The sequence below is a fragment of the Seriola aureovittata genome, chromosome 7 (assembly GCF_021018895.1).
Source record: "Seriola aureovittata isolate HTS-2021-v1 ecotype China chromosome 7, ASM2101889v1, whole genome shotgun sequence".
NCBI lineage: Eukaryota > Metazoa > Chordata > Actinopteri > Carangiformes > Carangidae > Seriola > Seriola aureovittata.
In genome coordinates, this window is record NC_079370.1 from 17,621,527 (window position 1) to 17,642,058 (window position 20,532).

Here is a 20,532-nt window from a genome sequence, read left to right on the forward strand (position 1 = left end):
TCGAAATACCTGCAGAGATGATGACATGTAAATGCAAACTGAATGTCAGCTGCATATTAGACCACAAGGCGTAGAGAGGTGGTTATTGTAGATACAGTTGGCAAATTGTCTTTCATTACTGCATCAAGCAGCAATAGTGAAACTGTTTCACAAAGAGTGGAGAAGCTGATTTAGTGCCGAGAGAGAGAGAGAGCAGTGGTTCATTTAAGAATATACTGTATACATAAAATCGTTGGCCAGCAGTGTGACTTTGGCAACAAATGCAGAACTCTGCTTTACCTAGTCCCTCCAGATGTCCATCAGTGTGCTGAGTAGATGCACAGGATTGATTGTGTTTGTAGGAACTAAGCTGAGATTCATTTACCCAGCTGTACGTCGCTGCTTAGCTTTTTTTGCCTTTTGTTTTCAGGGCAATCAGTCTTTATACAAAAATCAGGTTTCATAAAGATCTAATGGCAAACATACACAAGATGGATGTTTGGGGTAATTTTCCTATTGTAAGAATGACTGAGACAGAGCTCTCTGACACTGGGCAGCATGTCAAACTGCAGAATACTTGGGTAATCCTCTGATTTCATTGTGCCCTGCACAGATTCAAGACCTGTACCCTGTACCAGGTGCAGCAAAGCTTTTTTTTCTTTGAAAGTTTCTTCTTTCTTCTTCTGTGAGAATAGAGCTTATGTGACTTACACAAAAACTCTTCATTTTGTTTCATCTGTCCACAGGACATCCTCCTCCAGCATTTTTAGCAAACTTCAGTCGGCTTTTTTGACTCTCCTTCAAAAGTGCAGACTTCCTGCGTCTTTCTTCCATGAGACCCACTTTCATTCAGAAAGTGACACATGATGCAACCAGACACCGTTGTACCTCGATCTCAGAGATCAGCTTGTATCTGTTTTGAAGATTTCCTTGGTTCTTTTTCCACCATTTCAACTGTCTTTCTGTTCGATCTGAGGTCACTTTTCATCTTGCAGCCACGTCCAGGGATGTTGGCTATAGTCCCACAGACTTTAAACTTCTTAATAATATTACCAACTGTGGTCAGAGGAACATCAAGTTGCTTGGAGATGGTCTTGTAGCCTTTATCTCGACTACGCTTGGCAATTATGACGATAGTCTGCTTGAAATATCATTACTATCCACTTATTTATTGCCACTTTCCAAGCCATTTTAGCAGATCTTTGTAGAATAAGCAAGAATCCCCTTCTTTATACAGCTTCTCTGTTTTATTCTGCGGTTTGCCACATCCTTATATTTCATTGTTGCTTGTTGTCATCTCTGTCCAATTTTCTTTCCCCCTGGTTGTCATTAGCTGTCTGTGAGCTCAAGCTGGATAAAAACACACACACACACCTGTGTCAGAGGGGACCAGACAGGTGACATGAGGGGCAAAGATGCAGCCACTTTGAGAATATCATCAGAGATTAAACAGCTTGGGACAGGCGTCGCATAGAGAAGGTTTGACTTGATGCTGTAACGGGGGGGGGGGGGGGTTCAAGTTTTAGCAGATAAACAAATGCAACACACTGGCAACTGGAATTAACATTTGTTTCACTAAAGCTTTATTTGTTATTCTACATTTTTTTCTATACCACTCACTCTTTCCTGCATACAAACAATACTAAAATGGAACAATGGGGTAATAAGAAAATATCTCTCTCACACACACACAAAAACAAACACACACTCTCACAGTCAGTATATTTGATCACACATACGCTTTCAAAAAACACATACAAAAAATATCCTCATAATCAGTATTAAGTCATTCAAATAGCTGCTCATTCTGACGTCACATTCATACTATATATGTGCCACTCATCGCTCATTTCCCTGCCCTAAAAACACATGCAGACATACAATGCCGTGAACATGTTATTGATAACACAAACATATTTAAAGGCTACAGCTCGTTCCATATCAGTTACTCAGGGTTGTTTCACAAAAGCAATTTCATGCTATAGCAAAGCAGTACTTGGGACGAGCAGTTTCATTTTTCAGCACACACACCACTTGAGGAGTTGAGGTGCAGTCAATTGTTCGACAATGTCTGTTGTGGGGACAAATTGAATTGCCATCAACATTTAAGTTTTTTTTTTTTTTTTCCAGGTCTAATTGTTAATAATTGCAGGCAAAATGGCTTTTTGCACATAAATGGCTACAGGTCCCCAGACAACTCACTACTGACACTTCATTAACTCCAAGAGAGGTACTAATGTGCAGCTAAACATTAAAATAATTCACAAAAATTAAATATTGCCATCTTTACTCAAAACCCTAACCCAAGAGATAAAAAAGTCTTGAAAGTAATTTGTTCTAATTAGCTGAGAGACTATAACAATAGGTTAATTTGCACATTCCGCTACTTCTCGTTTCACCTAAAATCTTGATAATTTACCCCTTGAACAATGACCCCTGTGGTATTTGTCTAATAATTACTGTTAATTAGATGAAATGCCCCCCCCCCCTGCCTAATGTCAACACTTGTTTTGTGGACGGGGTCCCTGTCACAGCAAAGCTAAGAGGTGAGATTTTCATGTTACACAGATGTTATCTTCTGTCCCGATAGAAAAATACGAAACACCTGTAGGCTACACCGTTTTTGATTTTTTTTTTCTTGTACAAACAGGCTCTACATATTAAGAATAAGAGGCTTCAGTCAATATGTAAACTGAGCCAAAACAGGCAAGTCATAAAATACATTTTACTGAACTCAAAAAGTTGAGATTAGCCTAAAAGATATAAGGCAGGTAATAAAATGCATTACAATTAGTGCATGATTAAACTGTTAAATATGCTCTTCACATGCATTTAAAAAGGGACAAGCTGGCATTTTCAAGTGTAATTGTTCTTCACCAGGCACATTACCAAAAAGATTTCTTGCATTGCAACTTGTTAGCATTGTTAGCAAACCTCTTTATAATCAACCCATAATTGTAGCTGAAAATTAACATGCTAGCCTGCAGCAGATAGCACCATTAATAACCAAGCCACTGTGCCACTTTTAATTCTCCCAATGCTCCCGAACCTCTCATGAGTGATAACGCTTCCATAACGAGAAACAACAGAACAATAATTAATAATTTAAGAAAATGTGTCAGTTTTCACCGTATTTTCTAACCACAAACATCAGCTTCTAAGTGTGCAAAGGTATAAGCTAGTGAAGTGAAGCTATTGTGAAATTTTGCAAAGAAATTATACTATTAGGGGAAAAGTAGGTGTTCAACTCATGGTCGGTATGAAGCTGCATTGGGAGATGCTGCGCAGTGGCAGTTTCAGTCAGTCCCACATGGCTTACCTTCATTACTTCATTCAGCAGAGTTCAGACAGTACAAACAACCAGCAGGTGTCTCTGTTCAATCAACCTGCAGCTGCTGATAAGCTCTGGTAAATCTAGTTTTAAATGTGTTCTTTCTCAGAAAGAACACAACACCAAACTCCCACTGACAAGAAATACATTTTAACTTGTAAAATTCCTGTTTTTTGATCATATTTTCCATTCTTTGAATGTGCAATGGGTACCTCCCAAAAAGAGGAACTTCAAATGTATTTCCTCTCAGTTTCGCCACAGCTTTTTGTTCAATTACTTTATATCATGATAGCAGGTTTCCAGCACCGTTCACATGATAAGAACTGTGTCAATATTACATTCCCTACTGCTTCAGCAGAAAAACATATTCCTTGGGGAAAGTAGAATGATAATGATTGGAAAGCCTTTGTTTTTTATAGTTAGCTTCACTTTGTGCTCATATTGCACCGTTTCATAATTTATTACAATTCGGTGCAGATGCAAACCAACATGAGCAAGAGCTTGTCGGCCGACCGTATGGTTTATTCTTTAAATATCTGTTAGCCACTCCCTTTTGTTTACAGGGGGATAGCTACAGGACAGGATTATCCATAAAAAACTATAATAAAGTGTTTACTTGTTCAAGAGAACAGTCAAGTCTCCTCACCTGGAAGAGCTGTCCTCTTGCCTTCAATAAAAACTTCAATAGTTACGGTTTCAGTGGAGAGTTTGAGAGCTATATAGTCTAATTTGTATTTCAAGCTGCTCTCGACCCAGTGGGAGGAATATCGAGACAGACCACAGTTTTTCATGACGAGGTCCACACACACACACACAGGGTCACTGAGATAATGCAGAGGGTCAACACACACACACACACACACACACACACACACACACACACACACACACACACACACACACACACACACACACACACATCCTCTGGGCACAGTGGGTGCAGCGGGTACATGGGCTCTCTCTCCCCATGGCATGCTCTTTTGTTGTGGCCACACAAGGGCAGCCTTTGTGTGCCATCAGAGTGTGGCCAAGTACGAGCGTGTCTAAGAGAGAGTATGTGCATATTTGTTTCCAAGTGTCTGTTTATGCATGAGTTTTTGTGTATTTGTGTGTGTGTGTGTGTGTGTGTGTGTGTGTGTGTGTCCTGGTATTTGTGCCTTGTTTGAGCTGTTCTCCCACTGTCCTGGCTTTCATCCCACCATGGGGCAGGACAGTGCAGATAGAGGACAGGGATAAAAAGTGAGCCTCCTTTCTCTCTTCACACTGTTGCATTGTTGCTGGAGCAGGCAGGCTGGTGTTGAGATGGGCATGTAGGGAATAGTGGCTATGGAAAGTGGAGGGAGGCTAGGGTCCTGGTGGTGTTGACGGTGGTACCAGAGATATTCCCATCAGCTAATGTTTCTCTTTTCAGTCTGCCTGCTGAGCTTATGTTTAATGCATTGTCTTAATCTTGTAATATGGCAGAACGGCTCTTCCTGTGCACATCCAGCACCATATAGGCTCAAATCCTGCATTATGTCCCCAAAAAAATAAATAACACACTGGTTTCCCGTTTGAAGTTGGCTGAATGCCCTTTAGGGATGCTCACTTGTCTTTGAGAGAACACTGGACTGAGAGCCTGGTAAAAGAACATGAAGAGGGGATTTTCAGTCTACTTTGTCATTGTTGTTGGAGTGAACAGGCTGGCACTGGGCTGAGCACGAAGACGAGAAGGAGGAGGCGGAGGAAAATGTTTTAGTGGTCGCAGAGGGGTCCCTGGTTTTGTGTTTCCGATGCAGGGCGATCGCAGCCAGAATGCTGATGATGTGCACGTGGAAGTACATAGACCTAAGAAAGAAAGGAGGAAAAACCGAGGGTAACTTTTCTACCTTGAACATTAGGGAAATGTGACATGAGAAAATAAAGCAGGCCACAAAATAACATGTTAAAAACTAAACTATTTGTTGAACTGTATTAGAAAAAAAGAGAAAAACCTTAATAAATATCAGAAGTCAGTAGAAAGGGATCAGAAAGGGTTACATAGATTAGTACTGGGGTTGCAGTGATTTGTAGATCAACAGATAATGAATCTGCAACTATTTTTTTAATCTATTAAAAAGGATCTTGGTCAGACAAAACAAGACACTTGGGCCTTAGGAGTAAGTCGGTATGACAGAGTATGACAACTTCAGTTTGTTGAGAGGGCTTTCAGGAATACTTCCTCAGACTAAACACAAATTTGTGTGTACACCATGTACAAACAGCCAAAATGTCCCACTCCTAACCACATCTCACTGCTTTTCTCTTCTCACATGAAGGTTTGCTCAAACTTCAATATGGATGCAGACATCTGGGCATGCGCTTACATATAATCAGTATGCAGTATACAATCTATACATACAATCAGGGTCGTGCATACACAGACGCATTCTTCACATGCACTAGAGAATAAGATAGCGACCGCCAAATAGCAAGAAGAGGAGCTCCTTTGTTTATTGCATTTAGCTGAGCAACAAGAAAAAGCCAGAGAAAATGGTGTGTGCAACCATTTGACGAGAATAAGTCGGTGTACAGTTGGCCATGGTGAAACTTAACGATAAAACCATAAAAATCCGAAACAATTTATCATCTGAAATAGTGAGTTGGTATTTTTGGGCTAAATGAAAGTGATAAAAGGAGTGTTCTATGACAGATGCACCAAGCTACCAGAAACTATCTGCTGAACCAGCCTGAACTCAACTCTAAGTAGACATATCTTTGCAAATGCACTCATTCTCAAATTAAAACTGTTAAATCATATACAGAAAAAACATTCACAACACAGTATGCACTTTTTTTAATTTTTAAAATAGAGAAGATACTTTGTGATCCAGCACAAATTGGGCTTAAGAGGATAAAATAATTTAAGCCGGGTAGGACATACCTGTAATAAACCAAAGTGGGCTCTACTGCAAGAAGTAGAAAAGGCATCACAGTGTAGCAGATGGCCAGCTGAGTGGCTGCCCAAGTTAAGATGTCGTAACTCATCTTCAAGCCTCTGGAGCCCAGGAAGTAGTGGCGAATAGATTTCCTTATCTGGAGAGGAGAGAAAGATAAACAGAGAGGGATAAATAATTGCTTTATTTCACACTAGTGAAAAAAATGGATGTACTTAAGATATGCTGCTGCTGTAATCTTAACAAAAAATCTTTTTTCAGTTTTTCTCAGATTGCATTAATTTAAACTTCTAGAGCTACAGTGTTTCTGTATGTTGTATTTTGTTGTGGTATAACGTCTACTATCAGGAGCCAGAACAAAGTTTTGGAATAGAAACTTTATTCAAGCCCTTCTTATACAGGTACAAGTCTTTTCTGACAAATACACATTTCTAGAATCAATTTTTTGCAGTTACAATAAGAAATTAAGTTAAATGTTATATGTTTTTTGTAAAGACTGGGAAACTGATTAAGCTATCAAAATTACAAAATGACTACTTGACAAAATAATAACTTGATTTTCTTTTCAGTTGTACGTTGGATTATTAATTGGAATTTGCAGCGGAGGTAAGGTACTCACTGCTCGTGCTGCCATGGTGATGGGGATGGCTGTGATGAAGGTAAAATAATACCCTGGATAAACACCATGCCAAAGGGCAGACAGGATGAAGGTCAACGCCAACCGGTGCTTGGGGGCTCGGTCATAACACACACTGAGGAGATGAGAGTATGTATGTGAAATGAAAAGCCAAGGAAATGTTTTCTGACTGTATACAGGAGTACTGAAGTTCATAATTGCAGCACTTACGTTTTGAGCCAAATTCCTGTTCTGATATTCCAGTTGTCTATGAATGTCTTGAAGCTGGTCGCAGTCTGAAAAAAAATTGTCATCTATCAATGAAAAACAATATTCACATAACAGTAACTGTGTGCTACAATCCATAAGTCAATGATGGATTTTGACCCAAATGAATTTGCATGAATTCTAACACAGCGCCAGGACTGTATGGTCTTTTTTTTCTCTTTTTTTAAGTCATGTGAAACACTGACGGTACCTCAATCCCCAAGATGTTGAGGTTGCAGATGAGATCCCATGATGGCTGTCCATTTTCATCCATCCCCAAGAAACCAAAACCTGCAGCGTTGTTCACAGCATCGGCTGGAAAAAGAAGATTGTGACTTACATGACAGTAAAAACTATGTCCTCTTCATGTTAGCAGGTGACAGTATGATTGGCCAACCACAGCACTCCAACTAAACACACATGCTGTGCTCACCTAGTGTCCAGGCAAAGTAGAATTTGGGCCTTGCTGCTTGTATGGAGAAGAAAGCGTAGTTGAGCCTGTTGAGGAAGGGGGCGTGGCTGACAAAGTAGGGGTCCACATTGTACGTTACTGGCAAGGACCGAGTCACAATGAGGAAGAACAGCATACAGCCACAGCACACCAGCAGCTTTTGACAGACAGCAGGCTGCAGAGAAAATTGATAACTTCTGAGCAGTGCCCTTCTATAGTCCAAGGTTGTGCTGTGTCATTGAATACAATGAGAAGAGGGAGCAGCAAACAGATATTCATGAACTTACCAAAGGTGACAGGTCCGGTGTCTTATCATAGCCATTCTGCCCAGTACACGTCCCAGAGCGCTGCCTGAGCCTCTGGCTAATGTGTCTGCCCTCTATGAAGTCTATGTAGTCTTTATAATCACTGCACGGTCCCACCAAGACACTCAGGAAGTTCAGATTGTAACTCAGGTATTCAATGAGAGAAGGCCTCATACTGCAGAAAGAACAATAGAGGAAATCACTGACAACAAAACAGGGAACCCTTTTACTTCCAGTATGAAAACACTTATCACTTCAGGTGAAATGCAACTGTGGTACTGTGGTATTTTTGTTTAAGTTAGTTGGAAATGAGAAAAATGCATGCCATATTTTTTAAAATAAAAATGAACAATTAAAAAGGCTGTAAAATTGTATTGTTGTTTGGCAGATGAAAAGCATACAAACAGTTAACATTCTCTGAAAGACAAAAGTCTTTTCACACAGAGGCAATCTACATGTTAGAAATTAGGTTTTTATTTGCTTCTTTTGGCCCTCTGATTATAGCAGTTAGGCAGCCTTTAAGGGAAACAGGGTTCAGTATTGAGAACTGGTTCTGACTTGTAACCAAAAATACTGAAAAACCAGGAAGTCATGAAGAAATCTGCTTTTCAACAAGTTTATTGATTTCTCAAAGCAACGTTTTGACCTGCTGAGCTTCTGTTTACAATTGCTGGTTATGCACGCATTAAACCCTGTATATCATGTTTACAGTATAACCAGAATTGTTAAGTAAAATCAGAATCAGTATCAATAAAATACAGTTGATACCCAAACCTATAGGGAGTAGAGGAATCTTAAAATAAGGTGACGAAAATAAGTTTATAACACAAGAACAACATTATGGTTATGATCATTTATTGATATATTTTCCATTTTGTTTTAAAATTGCATGCACGGCACATGATGAATGTGGTTTTATAGATTAACATGCATACAAATGTAGTATACTCCATGCAAAAAGATCCCTGTTCTCTACGTTCTCAGCATGCTTTTTACATGAATAAGCTATTCACCATGATTGCATCTCCTTGTCATTGTTCCTCGTGGCTAAAGGAAAGGAAAGTGTTATTTTTTCTTTTAATATGGTGTTAATACAGATGTAGCCTTCTGTGTACACATACTTTGACAGGAACACCGGTGCATTGAACACTGGTGCCAGATACATATTAACCCTACAGTGTAAACTACATATGCACCTCAAAGGTCGTATGTCTATCCCCTGATGTTTCACACAGCAACATATGAAATGCCCTCAGTTTTTCCACTATAAAAACTTACTTTATCGCCAGAAACTTCTGCTCCGGAGTCAGCTGTTCAGATTTCTTACACATACCTGAAAGACAAGGGATGAAGTCATCAGTACGCCTGCTTGGAAACTTTCATTTTGCCACTTTTCATCACTCTCTTTAAATTTTCTTATTTCTTTTCTTCCATTATAGAATTATTGAATTTCACTCTAGGTCTTTTTCATGGAAGCACAGGTGTTGCTAATGAAATCCATGATGGCTTTATTCCACAGCGCCATGATTTTGTGCACAATGACTCCCTGTCACACTGTCAGGGGCTGAGTGGGACATTCGAGTAGAAGTTAGCCATTGTTAATGTTCTTAGCAACATCAGAGCTTTTCCTTTTACCCCAGGTTAACCAATTAACCAATTGGCAGTTAAAAAAGCTTCTTAGTTAAATGTTGTGAGAGCTTGTTGCGACCACTGTTAAAGGCTTGCCAACATATGTGTGCATTTGAGTGTGTAAGAGTGTGTGTGTGTCTGTGAGCATCCTCTCCTCTATCTTACCGTCATGGAGCTGGAAAGCCAGTGTGGTGATCTTCTGAGTTACTATCATCAGAGGCCTGAGCAGAAAAGGCAGATAAATGATTTCATTCAACTGTAAAAGTTTGGAGAAAAACACAGATTTCAACTGCTGAGCTGACTTGGTGGATTGTGAGGTGAGAAAATAAATATATGAAGTTAAGATTAAACATACATATGAAAAAAAAACAGATATACATCAAGATAATAAGTACTGGTGATCTTTTAGCAGTCAAAAGCATTCTGGTGTATTTAGCCTCAAAAAACCCAGCCTCATGTATATGGGCAGTTGTGACAGTTTGGAGTAGAGCTACCATGTTTTAAAATGTTTAAAAAATCAAAAATAGAGACCATGACACATCAGCAAGCAGCATGTCTGTCTGAAAAAGAGCACTTTTTAGTCATTTACTATACGACCGACCTGAAACAAAGCGTGCCCTAAGCAACTGTCTACTGCGCCTCTGTGAGGCTACAGAATTTATTTTCCCTTGTGAATCACTTCATTCTCTTCTAGCAGTGTCATGCCAGGTCACTTATTACTCCAATGCAATTCGTTCAAACACACAAATGTTCACTTAATCACTTTTGAAACCAGGACAACCAAATCTTCATCTTGAAAAACTCATGTTATAGAGAAAATCATGTCCTAAAGTACAAAAGTAAGACGATTTCTATACTAATACTGTGGGTTTTTTCACACGTATTTGCAATGCAATAAATATTAAAATTACACTGTTGTCAAGAGCAAGACACAGTAGATTACATTGCATTACCATGTAAACTGTGAGGGCAGTTTAAACAGTAGAATAAGTGAACATACAATTAATATAAAAGTGTACAATAGCTCATGTTTGTGCAATGTTTCCTTGAAGCTACAGTTTAAAGTTTGGTTTAATTTGTTTCAGTAGGTTAGTCATTTGTGGATACCAAAAAGTGCTGGAAGTGAGATAACAGTGGAGGGCATTAAGCTCCTGTACAGTAAGTTTGAACAGACTAGTTTCACACCCCCTCTCCTAGTTTCATTCACAGATAGAGACCTCTCTGTCCCAAGAATGTGAGTGTGTGTGCACAAAGGCACACAAGCACACATTTAACTACATCTCTCCCTCTCTTTCTCACTCTCTCTCTCTCTCTCTCTCTCTCTCTGTGTCTCGCATACACACAGGAACCAGTGTCGGAGGGGGCTGCATTGTGTGCACAGCATGGAAAACTGAGGCAGAGAGGGGCTGGCCGTGCGGCTGGCAGTGCTAGCTCAATGAGAGTTGGCAGTTGGCTTTAGAGAAACATTTTCAGGGTGCCAGCCAGTATGTGCGACACTGCTCCACTGTAGCCCACAGACTCTGTTTTTCCATGTAGTGTTGGCACAGTACATGAGATTTTGACCCAGTTCAATTTCTGTTCTGCTGCCTTGCACAAATTCAGAAAAGATCAGCTTATGGAAATGCTAACAGACAGGAGAATAACACACAGACTGTAGAGGCAAGCTCTAGATTTACTGTGTTTGACATCTTCCTACAGGGAAAGCAACACAAGATACCACGGTGATAACCAGAACACCACTTAAGTAGAAAACCAGATAATCCCCGACAAAAAGGCCTGCTGTTATACAAGAAAAAGTGAATTGCAAATCCTGTGTCTGACCGGATCATTTCATTAAATCCTGGGTAAGTAGTGGCATCCAGGACCTTGCCTTCAGTGGTTTGCCTCCTGCTGAACAGACAGGACTTTCTCTGTTAAGTCAGGGAGCTTCTTTTACTCTACTGCCCCAATCACTTGTGGAGTACCCCAAGGCTCCATTGTAGGGGTCATTTTACTTGCTTTGTATATTCTCCCTTTAGGCTCCATCTTCTGCAAGCAAAACATCTCTTTACTTCCCTCAAAGCACAGCTAGACACAAATGGCTTTTTTCCTACTGATATGAATTTGGAGATTTCTCACCAAAATCTACTGTGAAAACTGAACACACAGCATAAACATGTTACCTTAACATTAGCATCAGCATGTCCAGCATGAGGAATAACATTTTGTGTCTTCCTTATAACTGTTCACTTCTCATTAAAGTCTGGTGCAACCAACATAAACTTTCACTGGCTCATATTCATATCCATGTTTTATGCTTGTTTGTTGTCAAAAAGTCTTACTCACTCGAACACAGCCCCGATTTCATGTGCAACTTTGAGCTAAACCTTCAAATAATACTACTATTGCTCATTCTGAATGAAAAAAAAAGTACAAATAACAAATGCAGCCCAAATAAATTCCCAATTATGAAATTGGTCTTACAAAAGTAACCAAATCATATAAACTATGTAAACAATATAATGTCAACAGTTACAATCTCCTTCCACTGCTACACTGATCACACAAATATCTCCTCCATTGAATCCAGGGGATTATATCACTTTCATATCCATCCTTAATTGCCTCCAGGATGTAAAATGCTGGATGGCAAAATAACTGTCTTCAGCTGAACGACAACAAGACAGAAGTGATTACTTTTGGTTCCCCGAATGCCACAGGAAGCGTAGCTAGCACACTTCAGGCCACTGACATCAAACCTTCGTGCCCATACTAGAAGTATTTGACTTGGCAGTGAAATTTGACAAACTCTGTGGTTAAAGGTTGCCATCTTCAGCTGAGGATCATGGCTAAACTTAAGTCCATCCATCCTCGAAGACTGTTACCACCACATTAATCTTATCAAGGCTGTATCATTGCAACTCACTGCACCTGGGTACTGTACTGGGCAGTCCTTTTTGTCTCGCCTGCAGCTGGTGCAGAATGCAGTAGCAAGACTCCTACCTGGTACCAGAAAAGACACCAGTACCAGCATCCCTGCACTGGCTATCTGTCAAAAACAGAATCAATTTCAAGATCCTTTTTTTTTTTTTTTTTTAATAAAGCTTTACATGGTTTCTGCCTTTAATTAAAATGTGTACAGCACTTTAATCAACTCCGGCTGGTTTAAACATTCTATATAAACCAACTTGATGTGATTTGATTTAGAGCAATTAGTTACACATACACATTACACCACCTCTGTGACTCACAGCCATTTATCTGTCTACTCTGGAAGCCTGAAGAAGCTGGATCTCGATTCAGTATATGATCCTTCCAAAGGCTGACTCACAGGCCTGGCTGATCATCACCAAAGTCATGTGGAGTGCGAGCGAGGCTGCCAGCAAATTCATCCACATGAGAACAGGGAAAAAAATTGCTGAATACAGGAGCCAGCAAAGTCAGCTGTCACCTTTAAAAGCACAAATACACACAGAAATGCTAGTATCCACTTTATCTGATGTGATCATTTCTAGTAAAAACACAGGTACCACCTCAGCCATTATTCTGACAAAGCATGTGTATTGGCAGCTCCATGTTTAGTCAGATTTTACGAATCATGGGAGGCCCTGCTCTTTATATGAGAGGTGCTCCACAATGAGATAAGCAGTATTTTAACAAAATTACAACCCTCCTTATCAAAGCAACTCCATCCCATCAATGTGGCAGTAGTAGTGCCATCTTCTGTAATAGAAAATCCCCTCCCAGTTTCCTATGTTCATTTTTGAGCACTTCTTTATGATCCCTGTAAAGTCCAAGAGGAAATGTAATACTTTATTGTAGAGAAACCCTCCAGAGAGCAAATGGTCCTCTCCTTTAGAGGCAGGCTTGTTTCTAACACAACAATGTTACAGTTGCCAGGAGGCAGTGAGTACCTTTACTCTACCTTGCCGGACAATGTCAACTGTGAACAATTCACACTGCTGCTTTTTTTTTTTTTTTTTTTAAATCTGTGGTGTTGTATTTACACAAGGCCGTGGCACTGATGACTGTGTAATCAGGTACCACACAGTTTGGAAACGTTAACTGATAACATAAGAACTGCTCTAAGACTGGAGTGATTAAAATGCCGTCACCAAGAAGGTGTGGCAAAGAAGGAGGAAAAGAGATGAGGCAACTGAGTGATTAAGTTTTTCCTTACCCAGAGAAGTCAGTGGACAGTATGCCATAGTTAAAGATGAAGACTCGGCTCACTTGGCACACTGTCAGATAGCCCATAGCTGTCACCATGGAATATCTGTACATGGAGGAATTAACAAAACTAAATCAGAAAAGGGGAATTGAGATGGTGATACATAGATTACCTGTAAATGCTACCTAGTAGGGCTTCCACCTCTTGGTCACTTGTTTATGTCTTGGTAGGTTCAGAAATGTCTTCAGTTACAGTTTCTTATGCGAACATAGCTGTTTAGTCATAAGACATTACTGGAAATGAGAGTGAGTAAATTTGTTTTGTATTGTGCACATTAGCAGGATTTGCCAATTAGCAGTATTTTCCTGTGCAATACAAAGGAACTTAGCTTTGTGTCATTGCCTTTTTCACAAGTTCTTACAGAATGACTAGACTCATGTTATCAGTTTTCTTTAGAAATGTATTTATCATAACATAATTTCACTTTAATTATTGTATTTTTTACATTTGCTGTGGCTGCAAACTTTGTTAGTGTGTGCACTTGCAATTTGGAAATCAGTCAGAATGACTTTAAAAAATATCTAAGTTTCAGCATGCAGTTCAATTAGACCAGCCATCTGTCTTAAAGGAATGTAAAGATGTGATTACTGTAGCCTGACTTACGAGAGGAGCTGCTACTGGAGACCATAAAAGTGTACGAACTGACTTAATCTTAGATAAAACTACAACTTAACATAGAATAAATTCAACTGAGACATAAAAAGGCATCCATGAGTTTGAGAACTAGCCCTTAAGGACACCAACGTCAAACAAACAGATCATGTTAGGAATAATAATTTCAACACCACGCAAGACTTCGATACCAAATAATTGACTCATCTATTGTCCAAATAAAAAAGGACAGGTGAGATAACAACTCTTACACACATTTATAGTCTATTATACATCTCACATTGTGTACCAAATAATGACTTCATGAACTGCAATCTAAAATATATTAATATCAAAAATAATGGTCATATATAGTGGGTCAGAGAAATGTTTTGACACCAGGATATTTTGACACAACAAATTCTTAGATGTCAGAAGTACTGACACTGGAACATAGCAGACTGATTACTCATTTCACAGGTAAGCACTGCAGTATGCTGAGATTGGCTTGATACATTCAGAGTTCCTGTGATAAAGAAGCGTGTTATGCATGTTTAACTCGGAACAAAGTTTACACTGTGATTTGCTTCCATGTGTACAGAACAATACTGGTTTTTATCTTCCTCTCCCTTTAAACATGAATACCAGACAAACCGAGCCAAACCTCATTTTGCTCTATTCATAAAAATAAAAAATAAACTACCATGATACACTTGAGCCAAGTTGTTTACATACAAGCCAACAAACACATATAACATCTATGCTACAAAAAATACTATAAACATTAGAGAAAAAGACACAAACCTATGCACACAGTCCGACTGTCTTGATGTAACAGACGGGTCCAGCTGGCATGTCAGGCTGCTTTTCATTGGATGTGTTTTGCGTTTGTTTAATGCCTTCAACAACAGTATTTTGGCTCAGGCCACATTTTAACAGGAGGATAATTAGGCGGGTGGATTGCTCTGAAGTCCTTGTTGGAATGTGTGGGACGGAGTGAATGAATGAGAAAGTTCAAGGGGGTGGGCAACAAAAAAAGGTTTTTTTTTTTGTTAAAGATCTAAATGTCAAAAAACTGCATTAGCAACTAACTAAATGATCAATATTATTGCCATTATCTAGACTAAGCCATCTGCCCACTCCAGCATACGCACACCTGTGACGTACATAGTTTCTGGGCTGATCTTGTCTGACAAGTTTTACCTGGAGTCATCAGTGACTAGCTTTGCACCACTATCTTGGAAATGAGATGCTGCTATGTTAGCAGGTCTGTCATTCACCTGTCACCGTGATGACAGATAGATTGGTCATTCTGGTCTAGACACAAACATGTCCCAACTTATTGATTAATGTGTACCACAGGATTTTTTGACTATAACCAACCACACAAGTAAATGGCTACAAATAACAGAACTACATATTTAAGATTGTTCAAACTTTCCCTTACAAGATGTGCCAAAAAGAAGGTATTGAATGATTGCACAGAGCATTAAATAAAATATGTGATATGTTCACATATCACAAATTCCAAAACATTTCAGTGCTGCAATATTTTATAATCCAAGATTTTGTCACCAAAACATTGCCATATCCCGGACTTTTATATTGATCTCCCTTTGTATGAAGGCAAAGACTTACCTGTGTACATTATTGATGTCGGTGTTGACAATGATCAGGTAGCTTGCAACCACCACTGTCAGGATATGAACTGAGTACCTGTAGAAAAGGACAAACCCACACTATGAGAAAATGTGTATCATCACTATTATTTGAATAATACAGTGTTCTTTATTTAAGATTGAAGTGCGACATTATGTTGTATGTCTGTGATATGATAGTGCGTGCCAGTAGAGCCTTGACACATTTCCCCTGAAACATGTTACTCATGGATCAAATGCGACCACATGTCTCCTGCGTGCTCTTATTGTCTACAGCCTCATTGTCTTCCTATAATTATATGCCTGCAGCACTGGACTCTGCACACATCAGCCCTGTTTATTTATTTGTCAGGAAGGTAGACAATTGGTAGCTGAGATCTGCTCATTGGTCATCTTCTACAGAGACTTAACTGTTACATATTTTCACTTAACACATGTTGGTGATCTAGGCATGGCATTGGCTCGGTGTATATGAATGAGTGTAACATCATATGAGAGAATATGAATGGAGCAATGCATGTGACAGGTGCCCTACCATCCAAAGCAGAAGATGAGAAAGGCAATGCCAAGGAGAGTGGCCACAGCGTGTCTGACCAGGGGATTGGCATGGCTCGGACTGAGGTAGAGACGAAACCAGAAGGCAGCAGCCAGGGCAAACAGCTGGCACGCCAAAAAGTTCACCTGTGTGAGAGAGACAGTGATCAGGATGGGAGCCTAGAGCTGCTCATAACGGTCAACACACCACGTGCTCCTTGTTAAATTACAGGCACATACTGTGTGTGACTGCATGGTAAGGTCATAATAAGTGCTCCCCTCTTGTTTCATCATCTTCAGTGGTATCATATTAATTCTGTAAAGATGTTTAGCTTTGCTGCTATATTTGTAAACTGTCAAAAGATTGGCTATAAATCTTAAGTAGCCTAATTTTGAAACATTTTGGAGAGAAAAAAAACATCAAAAGTATCCAATCTATACAATTGTGAACTATGTTGAGTGCTATTGAGAGGACAATATATCTTGGAAAAATGCTCTTTAATGCCACAGAAATATCCCCCTTAGTTTGCGATTTATGGGCCGATGATCCTACCTGATCAAGAGGAAAGCCCAAGTATTCGCTGACTGGCAGCAGCCACTTGGAACCAGTGGTTTTAAACGCAGTGTCCGCCTGCTCGCCCATCCTGCGTAGTTACTCCGTTGCGACGCCTCGGTGTTGCCGGTTGCCTCTTCCCTTCTTCTTTAACTAACAACTTACTATTTTCTGTTACTGAATTACATTGTTTGTCCGAAAGGCTCCGTGACAAGTCGAACCAGTCCACTGTTTGATAGACAGGGCATGGCACTCCCAGCTCTCTCCTCCGCTCCTCCTCTGTCTCAGTACCAGTCAAGTCTGACTGAGACAGAAAGAAAATAAATAGTCTTTCCGGTTATTGCTTCAAAAATAAAAGCCCGGTTGACGAACGTGCAGTTTAAGGTTTTGTAGCAGTTAACTGGAAACAGAAAGCAGATGTCTGTTGGGAGAAAGCTGTTATGCAGCCTTGTTTACCCCACAGTGATTTTGCAGATCTGCAACTATAGAAGGAGACGTTTTATTAATTTTTTTCTAACTCTCACATAATTATTGATTGTGTGTACTCCTCCTTTTCAAAAGTAAGAGTGCCCTGTGCTTGAGTGCGTAATGTCTATTACAGTTAACTATTGTATTGCAATATTCAAAGGGGTTGGGGTTAGGGTCAGATCAATAAAATAAAAAATAAAATAAAAAATAGGCTACATATGAAAGCTACTTGACATTAGTTCCGGTGTTATCTTTCAAACTTGACGCAACATAAATTTATAAGGTGGGACCAGAGGACCAGAGGCTGTTTCTGGATGTCTCATTAAATAGATTAACAAAATAGGAACAATTGTTTGAATGAGTGATTGTGACCAAATCTCCGTGGTAAGCTATCGGGCCAATTAATGCAGTGTAGAGGTGACTGTGTGTCACTGGCATCCTTACTGTCTGTGCGAAATGACTTCAAAAAGTTCTGTTTTTGAATTAAAATTGATGATTGGACATGTTTATGTGATTAGTTTACATGATTAGTTCAGATATGTGAAGTAGCCCAATTCTTATTTCAAAACTGGTGAATTAGCATGTGTGTGTTGCAGGGGGTGCTAAGAAAGGCCATTCTGGAAAACGGATGAATGCTTTCCTGAGACCATGGCAGTGGCATGGAAAAACTCCTTTTTAACAGTCAGAAACCTTGAGCAGAACCAGGCTCCTTGTGGGCAGCCGTCTGCCTCAACAGGTTGGATTGAGAGAGAAAGAGAGAGACAGAGAGAGAGAAAGAGAGAGAGAGGAGGGGAAGGGGGGGGGGTTCACAAGTTCCCTGATGTCGATGATTGGGGAAGCTGGGGGTGGGCAGGGGGTCGAGGCGGAGGAAAGAGAGGGTGGATTGTTGTCGGACATCAGAGAGAGGATGTGTCCCAGCAGCACACTAGCCTGTTTAAGAGGAACAAGAGTCAGTATTTTTCCAGAGAGCTCCACCATGGAGACGCCTCCTTTATGCAGCATGGGACTGATAAGCTCAGCAAGGCAGAGCCAGATGTCAGGCAGATCTGCAGCGATGAAGTCTGCAATTTCCAAGGCCTCTCTTGCAGACCTTTAGAGATCTGCCCTGCTGGCAAGACTCCTGACTTGTGCAGTTTGAGCAGCAACAGGCCCATATCTTCTGAATGTTACTGTTGCACTCGAACGTTAAGTCCACTGCAGGCTTGACAAACACATGGAGGACAGAGGGGATGGTTTGCTCTGTCATGTGGTGCAGGGCTTCTTTCACAAGTTCCCTGATGGCGATGCTTGGGTAAGCTGGGGGTCAGCAAATGAAACCAATCTCTTTTTTCTTCAGCTGTAGCTGGTTTTCGCTTTTGTCCCTCTTGACCCTTGACCAGAGTCAGCTCTGGCTTTTTCATCCACAGTGAGTTCAGACTGGGCGGGAGAGCCTGAGGCTGCATCCTCGGTCTGAGGGTCTCTGCATCCAGTTTGTCCTGGGGATACAGCACCAGCTGGCTGCAAGGCTCAAGCTGATGATTGGCTGTCAGTTCTCTCACCATTCACTCAAGTTAGATCGAACTCAGACAACCAGTCCGCTGTGTCCTTCAGTATGAGGCAAACCCTGGATGATGTCTTTCCTTCCTTTCTGATGCAAACATTTCTGTCACAGTGAAAATCCATGTCCCACTTTGCTGTGGCCACCCGGGCACTGTAGAGACTCCTCATCTCAGTTCTTTAGTGTCTTGATAAAGCTGTGCATGACAGCTCAGTATCTTTGATTCGAAGAGCTTGATGTTGTTGACTGAGTGTCAGGAAGCTTTGGTGACATCCAGCTCCTTCTTTAATTCTAAACAGTTTTTTAATGTTTTAATGCTATAACAGTCTCCTCTGTCTCCATTGTCAGCTCCTTCGGCCTGTTCATGATACTTTTAACACAGCTGATCAGCTCTTTTGGCTTCACCCGCTGGTTCTCCTCACTTTCCTCTGGAAGTCCCTGAATCAGTGAAACAAATAGTTTGACATTGCCAATGCCAATGTCAAACAACATACACAACCCCTTGAAGGAGAAAACTTCAAATTCATAGTAAATGATTCAGACCTGCCCAAAAATTTAATGGGTTCTTCACTGACCCATGCCCCATCTCCCGGACCAAGTTCAGTTTAAATCAGTTCAGTTCTTTTTCCTGCTGACAAATAAACAAACACAGGTGAAAACATAACCTCCTTAGCGGAAATAAAAAGGCTAAGCTATGACTTTTTTATAAGATCCTCAAAGGTCTGACTCCCACCACTTGCAAAGAATGACACAAACATAGCAACTGTTACTGGTGATTTTTCAGATTAGACAATTTTGTTACCTTGTGGATTTCTCATATTGATTATCCACTCATTTAAACATGATAATTCAATAGGTAGAATACATTTTGCTGATGATCAAATCCATTCTTCTGGGTATTTCTTATCTACAAGAATAAAGCTGTTTCTGTTGAGATGAGCTTAAGAAGTTACCCAATAATTTTAACAGGATGAATCTGATCTTATCATGAAACTCTATATTTTTGAAATTTTCAAAATAAAGGGAGAATTTAGTGTTAATTCTACAAAGTGTCCTAATACATAATTGTAATATTTTAATAAGAAATGATCATCTATTTGTTCATATTTGAAGATGTGACTCCCCTTAATTCCTTTGAACCCCTCAACAGGGAGGTCAGAGGTCAGCATCATCTTTAAAGAAGCAGCCTGGTGGTGATTTCTTTTGTACAGTCTATCTATCTATCTATCTATCTATCTATCTATCTATCTATCTATCTATCTATATGTCATAATACCACCACAATAATAATAGTATATAGCCAACTATTATATTTACAGGTTATACAGTACATACTGACATTTCTCTCATGTGGGTTACTTTAATAGCAATAGGCAAAATGTTATGGCCAGTGTCATGCCTGTAGTATAAGTACTAGAAGTAGCCGTATCCTTTACTGATGTAAAAGTAAAAATTCTACCGTTGAATACAAACAAAGCACAAGAAATA

General features: G+C 40.0%; 1 protein-coding gene across 1 annotated transcript; it reads right to left on the reverse strand.

The window, feature by feature from the left end:
- Positions 1-1,539: 1,539 nt before the first annotated feature.
- On the reverse strand, positions 1,540-17,318 carry mboat1 (membrane bound O-acyltransferase domain containing 1). Its single transcript, XM_056381401.1, has 13 exons — positions 17,040-17,318; positions 16,488-16,633; positions 15,933-16,010; positions 13,653-13,748; positions 9,659-9,714; positions 9,143-9,197; positions 7,847-8,039; positions 7,542-7,734; positions 7,320-7,423; positions 7,073-7,137; positions 6,845-6,977; positions 6,213-6,364; positions 1,540-5,137 (listed from the first exon to the last, which is right to left on the reverse strand). The coding sequence occupies exons 1-13, from the start codon at positions 17,127-17,129 to the stop codon at positions 4,957-4,959; spliced, it is 1,542 nt and encodes a 513-aa protein (XP_056237376.1). The 5' UTR covers positions 17,130-17,318; the 3' UTR covers positions 1,540-4,956.
- Positions 17,319-20,532: the final 3,214 nt, after the last annotated feature.

Excerpts from the sequence above, each read along its gene's own strand:
- mboat1 (XM_056381401.1), bottom strand. The coding sequence starts at position 17,129 with ATGGGCGAGCAGGCGGACACTGCGTTTAAAACCACTGGTTCCAAGTGG. Across the intron at positions 9,198-9,658 it reads GGCTTTCCAGCTCCATGACG|GTATGTGTAAGAAATCTGAA; the intron begins GTAAGATAGAGG and ends CTTGTCTTTCAG. Across the intron at positions 5,138-6,212 it reads CCCACTTTGGTTTATTACAG|GTCTATGTACTTCCACGTGC; the intron begins GTATGTCCTACC and ends TTTCTTTCTTAG.